This window comes from Teleopsis dalmanni, chromosome 2 (assembly GCF_002237135.1).
Source record: "Teleopsis dalmanni isolate 2A chromosome 2, ASM223713v2, whole genome shotgun sequence".
NCBI classification, from domain to species: Eukaryota; Metazoa; Arthropoda; class Insecta; order Diptera; family Diopsidae; genus Teleopsis; species Teleopsis dalmanni.
In genome coordinates, this window is record NC_051847.1 from 60,887,059 (window position 1) to 60,906,851 (window position 19,793).

At 28.8% G+C, this 19,793-nt stretch overlaps 1 protein-coding gene across 1 annotated transcript in view; it reads left to right on the plus strand.

Annotated features, from left to right (window-relative positions):
- The window catches only part of LOC119674670, an 85,380-nt gene that overhangs the window by 53,738 nt on the left and 11,849 nt on the right, over positions 1 to 19,793 (plus strand). Inside the window, exons 4-10 of the mRNA XM_038085819.1 lie at positions 1,828 to 1,950; positions 2,985 to 3,413; positions 3,917 to 4,149; positions 5,076 to 5,238; positions 12,010 to 12,121; positions 13,753 to 13,847; positions 14,008 to 14,109. Of these exons, the coding sequence (XP_037941747.1) occupies positions 1,828 to 1,950; positions 2,985 to 3,413; positions 3,917 to 4,149; positions 5,076 to 5,238; positions 12,010 to 12,121; positions 13,753 to 13,847; positions 14,008 to 14,109 (1,257 nt within the window). The remainder of the gene's footprint in view (positions 1 to 1,827; positions 1,951 to 2,984; positions 3,414 to 3,916; positions 4,150 to 5,075; positions 5,239 to 12,009; positions 12,122 to 13,752; positions 13,848 to 14,007; positions 14,110 to 19,793) is intronic.

Here is a 19,793-nt window from a genome sequence, read left to right on the forward strand (position 1 = left end):
AAAAAATCATAATAATATCGCAACAGATATTTAAACCGATTTATATTTTTTATATTTATATATTTCACCAGATATATTTTTAATAATATTTAAAGTAATAATCATTGAAAAAAGTTAACAAATCTACATATATTAATTAATTGTATATGTAACAATTTATTGAACCATGTATTTTATATATATATATCTAATGAGACTAACAATATTTATTAATATATTAATTTTTAAAATGATTATTATTAAAAAATAATTATAAATTATATATTAATTAATAGTAAATATAACAAAAGAATCAACCGAGAATTTATTTCAAATAATATTAATAATTATTATATATACTAACCTAATTGAAATTTTAAAAATAATAATTAAAAAAATATTAACGAATTATATCCAAGTATTTATAGCAAATGTAATAAATGACTCAATTCTATATATTTGTATATGTCTGAAGTACCTATTTCCGATAGGTTTTTGATATGTTTCAGAATAATAATATTTTCAGAATAATTATTATTAAGCAAAATTAACAAATTTATTAATTTATAGCAGATAGAACAATTCTCTTATTCGTGATTCAAATACATATTACCAAAAAAAATTTTCAAAATTATTATTATTAAAAAAAAAAGAAATTATATATTAATTTAAAGTAATTTTGACAATTTTGCAATATATAAATTGATGGCATATGGAACAATTAATTTAATCATTAATTTCATATACATTTCTAATAATAACAAATTTATAATTTCACATATTATAAAAAAAAATTATAAAAATTTTTAAATATATTTCTAATAATAATATGTATTAATATAATAATAAAAATCTTTAAAATAATAATTTTCAAAAATAATTAACAAATTATATATTAATTTAACAATTGTCTCAATCATAAATTCAATATTTATACCTAAAAAAGTTTTCAAAATAATTTTTAAAAAAGAATAATAAAAAATTATATATTATATATTAGAAATTATATAATACAATATTTTTTTAAAATTAGTACTTACCCATTATTCCATTAAATCATTAGAGTTCAGTATTTAATATATAACCGAAGTAGCTTAATTATTAAATTAAATTAAATTTAATAATGAGAAATGTTTTGAATTCACAATCTCAATTCAAATTTAGTAAAATATAATTTATAAATAAAAACAATTTTTTAATTTAAAATCTAAATTTAAATTATTTAAATTTTTTTAATAAAATTTAAATTATTTACTAAATGTGTTGACTAGTGTAGTATATTTGTTTCTTGTCAAATAAGCATTTTTGTCAATAGTTTCGCTTATATTTCAATATAATTTTTTTATTTTTTATTTTATTTTTTATTGAATATTATTTTTAGCTCATGTTTTTCATAGTTTTTTGAAATATACAATAAGCGCATATTAAAAACGATCTTTTTTTAAATATAAAAATATTTCCATAAATACAAGCTTCAATTTTTATGGAAATTTATGCAAAAAAAATTGGTTATTTGCGTCAGCAGAGCGGTCATAAATTTTATGACATCATGAAATCGCCGTTTAATTTTAGACAATTTTAGTATTATTTTTTTTTATCTAAATTTATTGTTTATTAGCTATTGGTATTTTTTGTTAAAGCTGTGGTTTCTTTTTGAAAATTGCAGTCCACTAAGTTGTGCAGATTCCATTAGCCACCACTGTAAGTTGCAGTGCGTTTGTTGTTATTGTTTTAAAAGCAGTTCTTGTTTTTTTTACATAAATACTGCAGATACACCATCACAAAAACACAAAAAAAAATAGTCTTAGTTCGCAACAGTTTGTACTCAAATTTAATTTAATTCTATAGGTTTTAGTCGAGCAGTCGCCACCACCAACACAAATACATATTAAAGAGCCACCACCCAGTCCTGGAAGCCCAACAACCGATACAATGTACGCTGCTGGCGGCGGCACACAAATCTATCTACAGGTGAGTCCAACAACCCAAAGTGTGATTCCTACTTGAACACACGTACCAAATTCATACAAATAACCGAAAAGCGAAATGTAAAAGCCAAGCCAAGGAAGACAATTGGGCACAAGCTCCACCATGTCCAAAGAAGATAATAATAAACGTTACGTCGTGACAAAAAAAAAAACAAAACAAGAAACCAGAAGAAAAAATCTTTGGAAAGCAAGCAGCAACTGCGAATGTGGTGCCATTTGCCTGACTTATGACGTTGTCATTAGCATATAATTTCACTTTTATCGCGGCAATCGTCATCTAAATCGCTTCGAGCAACCAGCAACCTACAGCCACCAGTTCGAAACTAGTTTAGTTACACTTCAATAATAAAAACAAAGCTTTTGTTTTATTTGAAACATTTTGTTCCTGATATACACTTGACCACCACGCACGCACTTATTAGCAATTAGCGCCGGTCGGTAGATCGGCGGATCGTGGCCGTAGTAGGCCGCTTGGTGAGCCAAGAATCGCTGGTGAGCTGAAATGAAACCGGAATCGTTACTTCGGTTACTTCGGTTACTTCGACAACACACCAAGCAGACAAACTTATAGTAGCCAGTCAATTCGAATATATACGCTACTGCTGTTCTTACTGTTGTTACAGTCGTGAAGTATAAAAAAGCGTAGTAGAAGATGTTAACAACAACAACAACAACTAGAGTTGTCATTCCACACCTACAACTGGCATTTTTTACATAATCCGATTATCAAAGAGTTCGATTAAAAAACAAAAAAAATAAAATAAAATAAAATTCTTGTTATTTGTTTGATATTTCACACGTTCATTCGTTCAAAATGTACACACACACATCATGAATACACTTCAAACTGCACACAAACATTTATTCATTCATACTTTTCTCTTTTTCTTCTATTGAAACCTGCTACTGATACTGCTACTGTGCAAACTATCCGTTCTGACTACCAAAAAACGTTTTGCACTCTTGACAATTTATTTATTCTATAATGGCTCCACATCATACCAACATGCAAATCAGGGTCCACATCAAACTAGCTCTGCAGGCGCTGCCAATGCCGTTAATGCACAAACGCCCAGTCCTGGCCCATACATCAGTTCTGATGGCTATGGCATGTACACAACACGTCTAACTGCTGGACCAACTTCAACATTCATATCTGAGCCATATTATCGCGAATACTTCACTTCGGACGTACAAAGCGGTTATGCACCAGCGCGTGCTGTTTATACCGATAATGATGGACCACAACCGGGAACCACATACGAAGGACGTTTCAGTACTTCAACCACCACAAGTAGCGCTGCTGTTGTGCACACCTCCAAAAACTGTGCTCCAATCTATGCTAAAACTGTAACTGCTGCCGGTCTAACTGTCGATTTGCCAAGCCCCGATTCAGGTATCGGTGCTGATGCCATAACTCCGCGGGATCAGAATAACATTCAACAGGTGCGTGGTTATCAGACTAAAATACAATAACAAAAATTTAATGTATTCTAATAAATTGTTTCCGTAATCATTTACATTCAAATTCCATTTACACAAAGCTTAGGCCTGTAAGTAAAAACAATATGGTGCCTACATCCATACACATGTACAGTAAAACAGTTTCCATAACCAGACATTTTGTATTATAGAACAACAACTACAACACACCAACAGCAACAACTTGTAATGTTGTTGTAATAATTTTTTATTAAATACGATTTTTATTTTTATTTTAAAATATTTTATTATTTTCATCTATATTAGCTTATTTTGCATGTAATTTATTATATTAAAAAAAAAATATTTTTTTTTGTTGGCAAAACTCAAATGCGTGTTCCGTCCACAAGGATTCAGTACTATATTTATATATATGTAACAATAATATTCCTCGTACACATACATTCCTTTAACATTTTGTGGATATCTGACAGATTTTTTAATCCCAACTTTTGTTATTCTTACAGTCATTCGATTATACTGAATTGTGTCAGCCGGGCGCTCTGATCGATAGCAATGGCGCTATTCCAGTTTCAGTCAACAGTTTACAGCAACGTGGTGCTGTCAGTGTTGTGCACGGTGGTCAAAACAGTCCAACCACCTCACTTGGCAGCACTGGCGCAAATGGAGCCACACGTTCAAGGCCTTGGCATGACTTTGGTCGCCAGAATGATGCGGACAAAATACAAATACCAAAAATGTAAGTAAAATTTTTTAAACAAATCAAACGAAAGTTTATATTATCATTTGGAGAAATATATGAACCTAAGTGTGCTTAGCCTTATAGACAAATTCTATCTTAATTGACATTATGCGTTCTAGTTGGTAGTCAAACCTGGACCTCAGTAGGAATGATGAGGGTTGCTAACCAGTGATCTGCTAAGGCAGTACAATATGATCAGATATACTTAACTTCTATGAAAAGAAATACTTACTAATGATTTTTATTTAAATGGATATGTAAAATTTATAGAAAATTATATTGCTGATGTGATATATCCAATACTTCCATTTAATTTATGCCAGACTTCCATTTCAGGATATTCTTCATATTTAACAAACCTGGCACTGCCAAGAAGTTTGATTTAAAATCTTTATGATATTTAGCTTGTGAAAATGATTATAAAGAAGGGTCTAAAGAAATATTAGACCCCAAAAAAAAAGAAATTAAAATTTTTTATAAATACAGACGAATTAGCTCATCGAATCACGGGTAGACATCTATCCATATGTCTATTAATATGAAAATTTGTATTTCAGTTTTTAATTTATCAAGTCAAAAATTATTTAAAAACTTTTGTGAATCCAGAAAAAGTAGTTGTGAGCTGAAACTTTTATATTTTCTTTCCTTTTTTGATACTGTGAACTGACACTTTAACTTTTGTTCATTTTACTGTAGACATATATTTCAGTAAAGTTTAGTGAAGTTATCATATAGTAAGTGCGTTTACTGAGATTTTTACTGCTTTCCTTATAGCACTTGTAGTGTATGTTGGCCACATTTATTTAAGTAAATAATATAATTTATTAAAAAAATTAATTAATTAACTTTTTTATAAAATAAATATATAATTAATATGTTACATTAACATTCTACATATATTTTTTTTACTATTCTCTCAATAGCTTCTCAAATGTTGGTTTTAAATATCATCTTGAGAGTCCAATAAGTTCTTCACAACGTAGAGAAGATGACAGAATAACATATATAAACAAAGGTCAATTTTATGGTATAACATTGGAATATGTACCAGATCAAGACAAGCCAATCAAAAATTCTACTGTTAAGGTGAGTTCTTTTTTTCATTATTTATTTTATTTCAATTGTAAATAATTTAATTCTATTATTAAAAACTTGATATATATATATATATATGCTTATATACTGAAAATAATAAGATAAAGTCTTTAATAGTGAACTTAAAGTTATAATTAAAAATTCTTTAGTATATAGTTAAAAACAGAAGATAGAAAGAGTTAACGATAATATTAATATAAACTTATATAAAATATATAAGTTAATATTTATAAATCATGCAGTGATAATGATGAGATTAAGGGTAGATCGCTGTCGATTAGTGAAACGTGATAGACGATTAAATATTTCATTTAATAAATTTTATTATACTTGAAAACAATTTAAAAGAGAGCTTTTGCTTTTGCTTCGTCGTTATCTAGTGTATACATAGTGTATATTCAAAATGTAAGGAACTTACTTTCCTGAAGATTTTGGACAATTATGAGAATGTTTTTGAGCACTTTTAAATAGTAATAAGGTTTGAACTGATTTTAAACCCTAAATGATTTATTATTACACAATAGACAAACAGAACTAAACGAATCCCTATTATGACTCACGTGAACTAAAGTTAATTGTTAACATATTATTATAACAATAATAATGATGCCAATAACAATACTATTTTAATATGTGTAGATGTATCAGTATGTTCAGCTTTTTACTTTAACTAATTCTGCCAGTTGCTATTGAAAACGACATCATCATATATACCATCTGCTACAACGATTGTAACTAATTCAATTTTGTTTATTTTTAAAATTCTATTAAAAAAAAAACTAAATTTTCTAACTTAATTTCTTAAAATAAATTTTGCATATATTAAAATCTTATGCGAACAAACTGACCCCATTGTAAATAGTTTAAATATGATTAATTGCTTTACTTTTAATAATTATTTTTGCGCCGCATTTGTCAGTTCCTTTAATTCCTAAAAAATGTCCTTCAAAAAAATAAAACTAAATCCTGTGACTTATATTACAAACATACCGTTGCCTACCCATTTCCTTCAGATAATATACAGTAAACCCTTTCCATTTCGTGATTTTATTTAGTTCACTTATATCCTTAAACAAATATTTTTTTAAAAACCTTTTTGGCATCAAAGGCACATATCCTTAAGCCATTTGTCATGCTCTATGTTTTCGGGAACAAAACTAAAAAATGAATGGAAGTAGACTATTCTTGTCTACTTCCTTCGTTGGGTTAGTTACTGTAGTGATATTTTTTCCATTTACGGCTCATTTGCATGTGTGATACTAACAATGTTTGGCATTTATATGTTGCCAAGAGTGATGGAATGAATGATTGCAATTTGAGTCACCCTCTCGGAATGATTGTGCGCTCGTCAACGTCAAAACGACTTACATCGCATAAGTAAATCAAATATTCAATAAAAATAACAAAAACTACGAAGACACGGTAGACACGATCATGACGATCATGATGTTCATGACGATCAGTAATGTTGGCAATGAGCATCATCAACAAGCTGATGATGATAGATGATTTGTATTATGTCTTTTTATATTTGCATTTGTATTCGTTTAAATGTAAATTTTGTATTTCAATTGCGCAGCTTTCCACAAGATCCTTTGCCAGTCTCTATTTACTCAGGACATTTTTCAGCAGTTCAACTTGTGTGTAAAATGATCAGATAAGATCATCATTGTTGATATATCAGGAAAATACTTAAACTAAGCATTGAAATAATATTCAAATTTCAAATGATTACAATGTGCTGAAAGGATATGCAAAAAAAAAAACTTCCACTTTATTCCTTCTTCCTTTCATATACCGAAAGCACACTTCAATAGTAGAAATGAAAGCATCTTCAATTGAAAGAGATACAGTTCCACTTTAAATTGTAATGGAAGTACAAGGTTGCGTTGTAACCTTAATATCCTTAAAAGTCTCACGTGTGAATTTAAGTGCAAAATAATGATTTACAGTTTTTTGCCTTAAAAATACTTTGTAGTATTGATATATCCCTAAAAAATTTCACATGGAAAAAAGTATGAATAATTGAAAGAAAGTGAAAGGGTTTCATGTTATTTATGTCATACTTCAATAATTTATTTAAATAAAACATAGTTTTTATCTAAAAGATTTATAAACACATAAATCTTTATTTAAATTTTTTTTTAGAAATACTGATTTGATGGTTTTGAAGATTTATATGGAGGTTTTTGCAGAACTTCTTGGAGATAACCTAACAAACTTCTTTCGTATAGTAGTATGGATATGAGCTTATAATATTTAGTATATCATAAACTAGCACTTTGAAAGATAAGTGATATTAGAATAAGTGGTTCTGTTTCACGTCCTTTACGAACAAAATGATCGTTAAATACTTTGACAAAAATGTCTAGGTCTGGCATGATTATGACCACTATGAAAGTCTACAAACCAATTTGTCTGTCGTATATTCCAAAAAATCATCTTTTATATCAACCGCGTTAATTGGCTTTTAGAATTCATCAAAATTCTTTTCAAAATAGCTCTTATGCGCTACTTGGATAGAAGAGGAATAATTGTCGCTACCTGAACTAACAAGTACCTTAAATTGATGAGTTTATCATTGATAATAATAAGACACTAGGCATAAAGATACAATGAAATCATGTGGCTCTGTAAAAGAATAACTTATTAACACCTTTCGGCTCTTACAAAGTTCACTCGAGATTCCCTATAATAAAAGTTGGGGACACTTAACTTTTTGAAGATGTGAGATTCCTCATAATAAAAGTTCACATAACTTAACTCTTTAAGCTGCCACTGAGGCAAATTTTTGAATATTATATACTGTCACAGGCAAACTTCAAAATTTCGTTTTCGTAGTTCTAATTCTGTGCGAGGCATAGACCCTTTGAACGTATTATAACTTATCTGACTTATCGGTGTCTATATAATCTTCTATCAAAAAATTCTGAATAAATTTAAATTTTTGATGGAATTAATAAAATTATTAGTCATCATAAACCTGTAGTTACTATAAATTATGAAGTCCTTAATAACTTTCTTCTCCAATTGTCCTTATAAAACTATTTCTCACTGTAAACCTTCATTTACTATAAATGTATCAAGTCCTTTATAAGTTCCTTCTTCATATAAATGAAATATTTGTAACAAAATGTAACTGCTATGCCTTTTAGTACGAAAAAAAGTGTATGCAAGTTACTGGGTGTAATATTGTGTATATAGTTTATTTATTTTCTAAAAGGGAGAAATAAATGATAAAGATTTCAAACGCTTTATGATATCTTCGAAGCATATTGTAATATTATGATATGTTTACGCTTAGCCTTAAAGAATCTATTTAGCAGATTTTGTATGGATTTTGTATTAAAAATGACATATATTGCTGCATTTCTATCGTGTTAAGTACAATACTCGTAAAGAAGCTAAATGTGAACATTAGTTCGATTATAATTACTAAAGTATTTAAGGTTTATAGCATTAACAATCAAAATTATATTGTTTTAAAATCTTTGCTTAAAAGTTGAATTTACTAAAGATATTGAATTACTTAAATAATTTCTTCCTATTAATGCATTAACTTCTAACAAACGTGGTTTTAGAATAAACAATATTACCTATTAATATAAAAGAAAATCTTTCGATATCAGTAACTTCAAAGTGATCTTTGTGCTCCTTATTCTTTCCTTTTTTATACATTGAGCCCATACTGCATTCGTCCTTTTATAATTGCATTCATGTGCATTAAAAGACTAATCATCACTAGATATGCATATACATTTTTATGCAAATAATGCGATCAGCTGTAATCAATATCATAGTAAACATATCTTATTATACTTAGAAGAGAAAAGGTGTCTGCATATTTATGCGTTTATGCATTTATGTTGCATTTCTTCGCTACCGTTAGCTGGCATAATCTTAATTATATTTGCATAAAATTCTAATAAATTTATTAAAAGTGCAGAAGCACAACACTCCGAGCAAAAGTGTCAGAATAAATTTATGTTTGTTTTCCTAATGCGCCCTTTCAGGGTGTAAACGATGCGACTCTGTTCTAAGATCACATCGCTGAACTCAAACAAAGATACACGTGTAAAATGTATATGAATGAATTAAAAATTTCAAAAATAAAAATGAAAAGCAAGAATAAAAACTTTCTTAGAAAAAAATAAGAGTAAATTTTAGAATTCATGTCAATTTTTTTCTTAAAATAATTTACGACGTTATCAAGACGTGTATCTTTTAACTCGCTGCCGTAGCAAATTTTCAAACCCAACGAAATCTTCACTGAATTCGTACTCTGCAGCGCAGCTAGACGACAACTTCAAAGGGTGGATTTTTCGTGTGGATCTTTTCTTTTTTGAATTCATTTAATATGCTAACAAAATAAATATGTAAATTTTTCTACTGAAAACCATAAAGTTTGAGATACGAATATTGTTCTAAATATTGCAAGTGAGAGACATCAGTTAGATCTTCAGCACTACTTCACTACTTCACTTTTCAAAGGATGCTCTTGCATATTGTGTCTGTGCACATAAAGGCGTTGGGCCAGAAACTGTGCATGTTGTGGCCTCAACAATAGCTGCCATTGACGTCTTGTGTCAAAACTAATTTTGGAGTTTATGAAATTTGAATAATTTAGTTCATATTTTGATGTTCATATAAAATTTTATAATAATAGATATTATAAATAGAAAATTGTAAGAAAACTTGAGTAGTACATAAGATTTTTCAGTATTCAGTTTTTTATTATTATCAGAAGGGACAGTAGAGCCCCTTATATACAGTAAATCTATACATTGTACTGCGTCTTTCTATAATTCTGATATTTTAATAAGTTATTGTAATAAAGTTATCTATAGTAATACATATTGAGTAAGAAAATTAAACTGGTTGGTATCAAGTCACAGCACATAGAATTCCAGTTCGTAACGGTACCAGTTAGAAACATTATTGGTAGAATAGTATCCTTATTAAAGGTTGCGTGTACTCTTACACGTTGCGTGTACTCTTTCTAATACAAATTAGAAAGAGTATCTGACTTAATTCATATTTTGGCCTTTATTAAGTAAGTAAAGTAATAGGCTTAACCACAGCCCTATGACTAACGAATAGCAAAGAAATAACAATTTCACAATAAGGCCTTTGCTAACGGGACTTTTGCTAACATAATAGGGCTTTTGCTAACAGGACCTTTGCTGATAGGTTTATAACTAATAGGGCCTTTGCTAACAGGAACTTTGCTAATAGGGCTTTTGCTAGTAAGGCCTTTGCGAATATAGCTCTTTGTAATAGGATCCTTATTAATAGGATCTTAACTAATAGCGCTTTTCCTAATGGCGCCCCTATTAATAGGGTCTTTTCTAATATGGTCTTCTCTAATTGGAGCCTTGCTAATAGTGCCTTTGCTAATAGGGTTTTTATTAATAGACCCTTTGCTAGTAAAATATTTGCTAATATAGCTCTTTGTCGTAGCACCTTTATTAATATGATCTTAAGTAATAGGGCTATTACTAATAGGGTCTTTGTTCTTAGGGTCTTAGCTTATGGAACTTTTACTAATAGAATTCTAGTTGACAGTGCCTTTGCTAATGGGGATTTTGCTAATAGTATCGCTACTAATAGGATCTTTGCTAACACAGCATATGCTAATAAGGATTTTGCTAATAGTGTCTCTGCTAATTGAACGTTTGAATATTAGGCCTTTGCTATTCACTAGAGGGTATTTGTTAATAGAGGTTTTACTAGTAGAGTCTTTATTAATAGCGGTTTTACTAGTAGCGTCTTTGCTAATAGTACCTCTATTATTATGGCCGTTGTTAGGGTCTTTGCTAATAGTGTCTCTATTAATAAGGCCGTAACTAGGGTCTTTGTTGATAGGGTCTTTACTGATAGGGTCTTTGCTGATAGGGTCTTTGCTAATAACATCTTTGCCATACTGACCTAATTCCTCTTATTAATGCTCTGATATACAACGTGTACTATTTGGATCAGAATTTGCGTGCGACATAACTTTATCACCAAGGAAATAATTACTATTTATGGAGTGTATTTAATTAACTCTTTTTTATCTGAAACTCTACGAAGATTTATAAAGTATGGTATTTTAAAATATTTATAATAAATATCAGTTCTAAGCAGGTAACTATCGTATGGTTTTCTGGAGTTTTCAAGTAAAGTAGATTTTTCTCGTGAGCTAAAATAATCTTAGATTTTCATTTTTTTTTTGGACTAAACTTTTTATATTATTATAGGTATTTTTTTATATAAATTTATATTTTAATTTAATGAGAAGTGTTTTAATGTCAATGCTATCACGATTTTTCACATATGAAATATAAACTATAGACGTCAGTGAGTTTGTGATTTATTTCTGTTAAACAAAAAAATCCTTCAAAAAAATGATTTTTATTATATTCTTCAATTAACATTAATTTCAACATTTTATGATACAAAAAACTGAAAAAATCTACATTTTCCAAGATAGCAATCGAATGCAATCATTGACATCTCCAGAAAGCAACAGATGCTATTTATACAAAAATCTTAATTATTATTATTAGCATTTGTTTTTGGTAACAGTGAATAGCATTAATTAAATTAATATTATTAGTATTATTAATTTAGTGTTAATTATTAATTATTTATTTTTAAAAATTTTTATATTTTTGGTATATTTTTGGTATATTTTCAATAACACATATGTTTATCATAGTCATTATCATTATAATTTTTAATGAAATCATTTTTTTTTTGTTCTTTTTTTTTATATTGCAGAGTGTCATTATGTTAATGTTTCGTGAAGAGAAAAGTCCTGATGATGAAATCAAGGCATGGCAATTCTGGCATAGTCGGCAACATTCTGTTAAGCAAAGGATTTTGGATGCGGGTAAGTTAATTAGCAACGTAAATTGTCTGTGATAATGAATGTCGCAGCAGTGCCGCGGCTAAACTCACAGAGACAATGTCATAAAATGCCACAAATTACGGCCTAAACAAAAAGACCGAATATTCAAATTTAGCTAAGAGAAAAATATTTTTTCAAAAATATTAAATATGCATACAAATTCATATGAAATTATGAAATGCACTTTAAAGCCTCCCCGCTGTGCCATGAACGGCGCTTGTATCTTACGATACGTTTACATTGTTTTTAATAAAAAATATGAAAAAAAAAAAAAAATTGGAAAAAATGTATATGAAATAAAAGCCGAACGTTGTTAGTTAACATTTCGAACTGAACTATCTATCTATAATGCGAGCAGCAGAGTCACGGCGTGTAGTAATTTGAGACGTTATTGAATTTGGTAACACAAACAAGCAATAAAAGTTACAAGATACATTTTGAATATACTTTTTTATTTATATATTTTTTGTCATTTCTTGAATTTTATTTATTAAAAATTTTTGACAGTAAAGCTTAGAGCGCGCCTACACAGCCAAAAAATTAGTGCAGCAATAGTTTAACAATTTTGCATTTGGCATTGCCTTATTGCAGACAACTGTTGTTCGGTATGCCTGTTGTTGTTGCTGTTGTAGTTATTGCTGCTGTATCTATCTAGCTGTGTTGGTGTTGCCAAAGTCGAAAAATTGCAAGCATGCATTTTGCATACTTTTGAGTGATCAGTTTGTTCCATTTGTCTGCTCTTATCTCTTGCCTGCAATGAAGCCTGCAAAGATTTAAGCACATTTTTATGTTGCTTCTTAGGTTTTTTTTTGTTAACTTTATATTGTTTATATTTTTTTTTTTTGGATTTTGTATCTGGTGAAATGGTGGCGTGTCAAAGTCGCTGATGCTTATCAATTGGTTTGTACTGCAGTGTATCGATATTATTTAAGCATAGCACATTTTTGTAACAGCTTTTGTGGTGGAAAACATAGACGGCAGACGCTGTATGTCCAACGCCTTTTTGCTGTAAATTTTGTAATTTTATTGAATTTTTAACATGGCAACAACTGATTTCATTGCTGATAAGCTTGGCTTAAGACAAGCGCATATTGTTGTAACGTTGTATCGTTAAATCGGTTTCATATCGTATATCGTATATCGCATATCGCAATTGTAACGTATCGAATGGTACACAGAGATGATTACATGCGTTAGTTACACTTAAATCGTAATGTTTCAAATTGGTTTATCTATCAGATACACAATCAACAATCACACAATCAACTGAGCAATTTTGCTAATTGGAAAAATGCAAAGTTGAATTTGATATGCCGCCAACGTCGCTGTTGCCGTAACCATCACCATCGCCATCGCCAGCTCCAACACTATTGCCACTATGCTCATAAGTTGCTGTTTCGCAATGGTTTCAGTGTACTTTGATATAGCAATATTACCGCCAAGTCCAAGTGACAAATGGCAAAATTTTGCATTTCTTCTATTTTTGTTTTTTTTTTGTTTTTTGTTCGACTAATAATTTTCACTTTTTATTGTTATTGTATTATTGCTTTTTGTATTTTTTATTACAGTCATTATTGTCAATTTACATTTCATATTTCTTTTGCTATTTTCAGATACGAAAAATTCAGTTGGCTTAGTTGGTTGTATAGAGGAAGTATCGCATAATGCCATTGCCGTTTATTGGAATCCTTTGGAAAGCTCTGCCAAGGTAAGTGCCACCAAACATTGCTCATGCTCACTACTAACTCACAGTACGTTGTATGTTGATGTTGTGCTGTATAGCAAGCAGCAAAGCATTGCACATTATGCTTTAATGCTGCTGCCAGTGATTTGTAACATCCAATTAACTTTTACACAAATTGCCTTAGGCGGTACTACAACTGGCGACACATTGCTACGACGACACCCAAGCAAACTCCAAACAACCAAACAACCAAACAACCAAACAACCAAATAACAATCGCGAAAAGGTACAACGCTTGTTCAGCCTTTTTTAATTGAGTAACTGGCCGTTGTATTTTCCACAAAATTCAGTTCAGTTCAGTTTAGTTTCGTTCAGTGCAGTTCTTAAGTTCTTCGCCTCATGTTAGCAACAATATGCAACAATATGTTGCTGTGCCACCCCAGTTTGCGTATGTTGCAAATGTGATGGCGGTTGGTATTTAAGCCATTAATAAAAATGTGCAACATGCCGGCAACAGAGACAGAGTCAGAGTCAGAGCCGGAGCCACTGTTGTTGCTGCAACATTCAAACTGCCACAGTAGCGAATTGCCTGCTTTAATATGCACACAGTTTGCAGTCAATGAATTTAATGATAATGAAAACTCATAAATATCAAAAAACGATTAAACCTAATCAAGCTTAATTGCAAATTAAAAAAAAAACCCTAACTTATAACAAGAAAACTGATTACTATTCACATAAGATAATGGAAAAACTTACTTATCTATGGCAGCAAAGTCGTCTATGCTGCATCTGCGTACAATGCACATTCAATGCTCCACATTGCACAAATCGCACTTGGTACATGGTTTGTGGTTGCACCACGGTTCAGTCTCGGTTGCTCTTGTTTTAGGAGCCATAACCTTTTTGGTATGCTTTTAAATGTGGACATGTGCAGCTCATAATTTATAAAAAATATCTCAATTTCCGTTTCTGGAATTACGCTGCAACTCCACTGAGTTGTGCAGGACCTTTTCCAATGTTTGCTTGCGCTGAGTCTGCATACGCCAAATTGACTGCATTTATTCTTTGTCTCAGTGCAAATGTTGTAGTTCAAAATGTGTCATTAATAAAATTTATTTTTATTTTTTTTTTTTGTAGTTTTTAATAATTAAACTGTGTAAAATATCTGATTTTTGCTTTTTTTTTTTATTTTTTGCCTACACAGTCTCAAACGATAATAAGTGCTACTGTATGGTATAAAATATTATATTTACTCGATTTAAAAGCCGTGACTTGAAATCACTTCACACAAGTTCCTTGCACTTTGCAAATTATTAAAGATTTATTGAAATAATTTTTTAAATTTTAATTTAAATTAAAAATATAAAAAATGATTTAGTTACTTTTTTTCTATATAAATATTATAATTTATTACATTCATTTTCAATTTAAAGAGGTTATTCTGTTGACCGGACTGTTATTTCATAATACAAATTTAGTACTAATACTAGTAAAATGATTATTAAACTTAAAATTATGTTCATTTTATTACCATAAATTAAATTTTTATTTTTTTATTAACAATTTGATATATATTTAATTTATTGCATATGATTTATTTAAATTTTTAGTAAGATTTAATAAAAGAACGCATTTATTACTGAGTTTAATTGCCCTTCACTTTATTACTTAAGTTTGAAAGTTCTTATCATTTAAATAATAATTGAAAAATTTTTTGTATTAAAATGTATATTTAATCTTTTACAACGAAGTAAATTGTTAATAGAATATAGTAAGATGTTCTAAGATTTTTGAATTTCATAAGACAATTCGAATAATACGATTAGTCAAATTTTAAAAATCGTCCACTGTATTAAAGTAATTCGAATAATACAATTATTCGAACACCTTCAAAATCCACCACTGTGTCGTCATTTAAATACACTCCCTAGTTATAAATCTTTTGTGTTTCAATAAATAACTTCCGAATTAGCATACAGCTGCATATTTCACCCAATAATTCTCCAACTTTTTAAAACAATTCGAATTACATGATTAGTCTAACTATTTAAAATCAAACACTACCATATGTTTAAGCAATTGGAATAATATAATAATATAATTATTCCAATAATTTGAAATCAGCCTTTATGTTGGCATTTAGATTAACTGACTGGTTGTAAAGGTCTTCTCACTGAACCATCTACTTCGGAAATAAAAAATACTCACACTTCATATAACGATTCTCCAGCTTCCTAAAGTATTTCGAATAATATAATTAGTCCAACTCTTTGAAATCAGTCTCTATGTTAACATCGATCGTATAATATTGTTTAAATAATATTATAGTTGAACTCTTAAAAATCTGTTTCTATGTTAAAGCAGTACGAATAATACAATTAGCCGAACTCACCATTTAAATACTCTTTGAGATTGTACACCTCTATTCTTTTAACCATTTACTTCGGAAATAGAAAATAGGTGTATTTTATTTAACGATTTTCCAACTTCTTGAAGTAGTTTAAATCAAATGCTTAGTCCAATTTTTTAAAAATAGCTTTTATGGTAAAACAGATTAAATATGATATGTACAGCTGTACAAGAATGATAATATTATCTCTTAAATATTCTATATTATTTAAATCTTAGTTCTTCAGCCTTTTAGGGCTTAGTTTTTAACTAAGACTTACATGGTCTACATATATACCTTACATATGGTCATATATATAACTTATATAACTGAGATATGTGATCTATATCTTTTAAGTCTTAGTTCTTTAGCTCAAAGTTCTATTCCTTTTGAATGTTAGTTTTTTTAGCTCAATGATTAAGGTCTTTTAAATCTTAGTTCTTTAATATCTTTAATTAAACTCTTTGGTCTATGTTTTTCAAGCCTCAATTTTTCAACTCAATGTTCTATGTTTTTTTGTTTATCTGTTTTTCAACTTTAATCATTTTATGGTTTTTAATTTATCCCAATTTCAGAAATATTTTATTTACTGTAATAAAATCTATAATAAAAATCTATTAAAAATCTGTGGTGCACTGCAATTTAAAAGCCAGCACACACTTTCGGTTATCGCCAAATGACCGGAAATGAGATTGTTTTCGAATTGCTTAGTGCGGACAGACAGACTTGTTAAGTGCATTGCAAAGCATTACGGCCAATTAAAAATTCTCTTACACACACATGCACGGTGTGCACGTTATGCAAAATGCTGATTGGCTGAGCGCTAAGCGTAGCTCACACAATTACCGAGTCGTTTGCATACATTTTCACTTAGATTTTTTTTTACCCATTTTATTTTTATTAGACTACCAGCAAAACAGAAACACTCGTACACTTTAAAAAGGAATGCAATTTGCGCAATAGACGCAGAATATAAAACTTAAATGCCACTGCCTTGTTTTATGTTTTCGCATTAATTGTATTTTTTTGTTTTTTTGTTGTTGTTTTTGTTTTATTCTTAATTTGTTTACTTAAGCTTTATTTCATTTCTGTTCTAATTTTAGTTTATTTTTTTTATTAATTTATTATTATATTTTTTTTTCAAGTCTTATTTTTTATTATCTATGCGCAACCAGTGTTAAGTTTTTATGTTTAAATTTCTGAAACAAAATTTTTATTTAAATTTTTTTTACTGTGTGCTTGGCTAATTTTTATCTGTTCTCAGTCACAACACACAGGCCTGGCTCGCTTCGCATCTGTTAACGTTGTTAACGTTTTAAGATGAAATTAAATTTGTGTTAAATTAAAATATTTGAAATTCTAATTCTCAATTGCAAATTAAAACGTAAATAATGCCGTCTTGCCTAGTACAGTTTTGTTATTGACTTTTATACACCAACACACACAATGGCAATTTCAAATACTTCAGATACTTAATTTATTTACATAGTCGGTTATATCTTTTATTTATTATATTTTTGCAATTTGCATGTGTTGGGTAACGTACGAATATTTACCTTAACAACAAATGGAGTTTTGTGATATTTATTACTCAATTAAATGAATGTGTTTATTTGCGAAATATTCTTAATTTTTTAAACCAATTTAATTTTTATATTTCTTTAATGATTTTATTTTAAAAATATTCCTTTTTGTTTTTTGCCTCAACACAGTTGAGTAAATTTTAAAGTAAACAAGTTTAGAAACATTGTTCACTACTGTGTATTGTTTTTTAAGTAATTGTGTTAATGTCAATAAATGTTGTGATTCACTGGCGTTTAAAGTTATTTGCTTTTTAATTATATTGTAATTAAAATATAATAGTATATTTACTATTTTTTGTATAGTTTTTAATATTGTTATGCGGGGTTCTCAACTGCATTAATAAATAATACACTCTTATTGAAGCGCGATATATTAGAATAATAGTGGCCACAAAAAACTGTCAAAAAATTCTACTTCAAATTAATACTAAATACATACTAAATTCTAAAACGCATTATAGAAAAGTTTAATGAGTACACTTTTATTAAAATGCGACTTATTGGAATAGTAGTGTCTACGGAAATCAATCAAAAAATCCGAACCAAAACACCACCAAAAAAAATCATATTCGCATATTCAAATTCATACTAAATACATACTAAATTCTAAAATGAAATTATTAATTAGTATTTAGCATCCTATTAATATTCCTATTTGTGACAAGCCAAAAGTCAAGGCGCAGGTTCTTAAAGGCAAAATTATTTTAAAAAATATTAATTAAAACTCTTATTGAAGCGCGATATATTAGAATAATAATGGCCACGGAAATCTTTCAAAAAAACCTAACCAAAACACCATCAAAAGAAATCATAATCACATATTTAAATTCATACTAAATACATACTAAATTTTAAAACGAAATTAGTGATTAATATTTAGCATCCTATTAATGCTTCTATTTTTTATAAATTTATACCTAAATTTGAGCAAAAATTTTTAAAAAATCCAAAACTCTCGACTTCGTCGCTAATAAATCTAAAAAATATTTTGAACGTCCTGTGATGATGGATATTAGGCAATACTCGAAAAAGCTGAATGGTTTACCAAAAAAAGTCAATTAAAATTAATTTTTGCTCCTTGGATGTAATGCCCATTCTTGAGTCACAACAAGCTATAAGACAGTTTCCTGTGATGTTTGCCTGTTGTTATTGAAATTTTATTTTTTTGCATGGAAATCAGTCTTCTTTTCTCATCTCCTGTTCTAAAAGTATGGGCCTCACATGATCGCGTCAGTTAAATCATTTATATTGTTCTGTTAGAAACATATTTTCAAATATATTTTTTAATATGTTTATAGGTCTATGGAGATGCATAAATATATTTATGCATACCCACAGACCTATATGTTTATAGGTTTACGAAGAAGCATGAATATATTCTTTTTCTAATAGAATTTGACCTTTAGTTTTTTTCTTGACTAGTCTTTTTCAAATACAGTTTTCTTTTATATGGATCATTGTGTTAAAATAGAGGTTTTGAAAAGTAGTGCGCTACAACAACAAAAATTCTTTTTATATTAATTTTATTTAATTGAACTTTTGCTAGCTGTATACTGCTTCGAGTATTGCGAAATACCCATCATCAGTGGTCTTGGAATTATTTCTTATATTGCAAGTACCAAGGGTTGAATTCTTGCCCTGCCAGAGTTGTGTAAAAATTAAATAACAAATTATTTAGATTCAGATATTTATTTACTTATTTTAAAATTAATAAGTAGAAATAAAACTCTCAAAATAAATACAAAATGAGATGTTTATACTTTTAAATGAAAAGTAAAAGCTTAAACTTTTATAATTCCAAACGCAGACAAAAAGCATTTTTGTTTGACATAAAATTAATTATAATTAATTCATTTAATTAAAATATCTCTAATTACAAAAAAAAATATGTTCACAATTAGTCAAACATTAGATTTATTTTTTTCAAAACTTTTAACACTTACTGAGAGCTTAAAAGATTCTTATCAAAAATTCAAAATTAATGCAGAAATATAA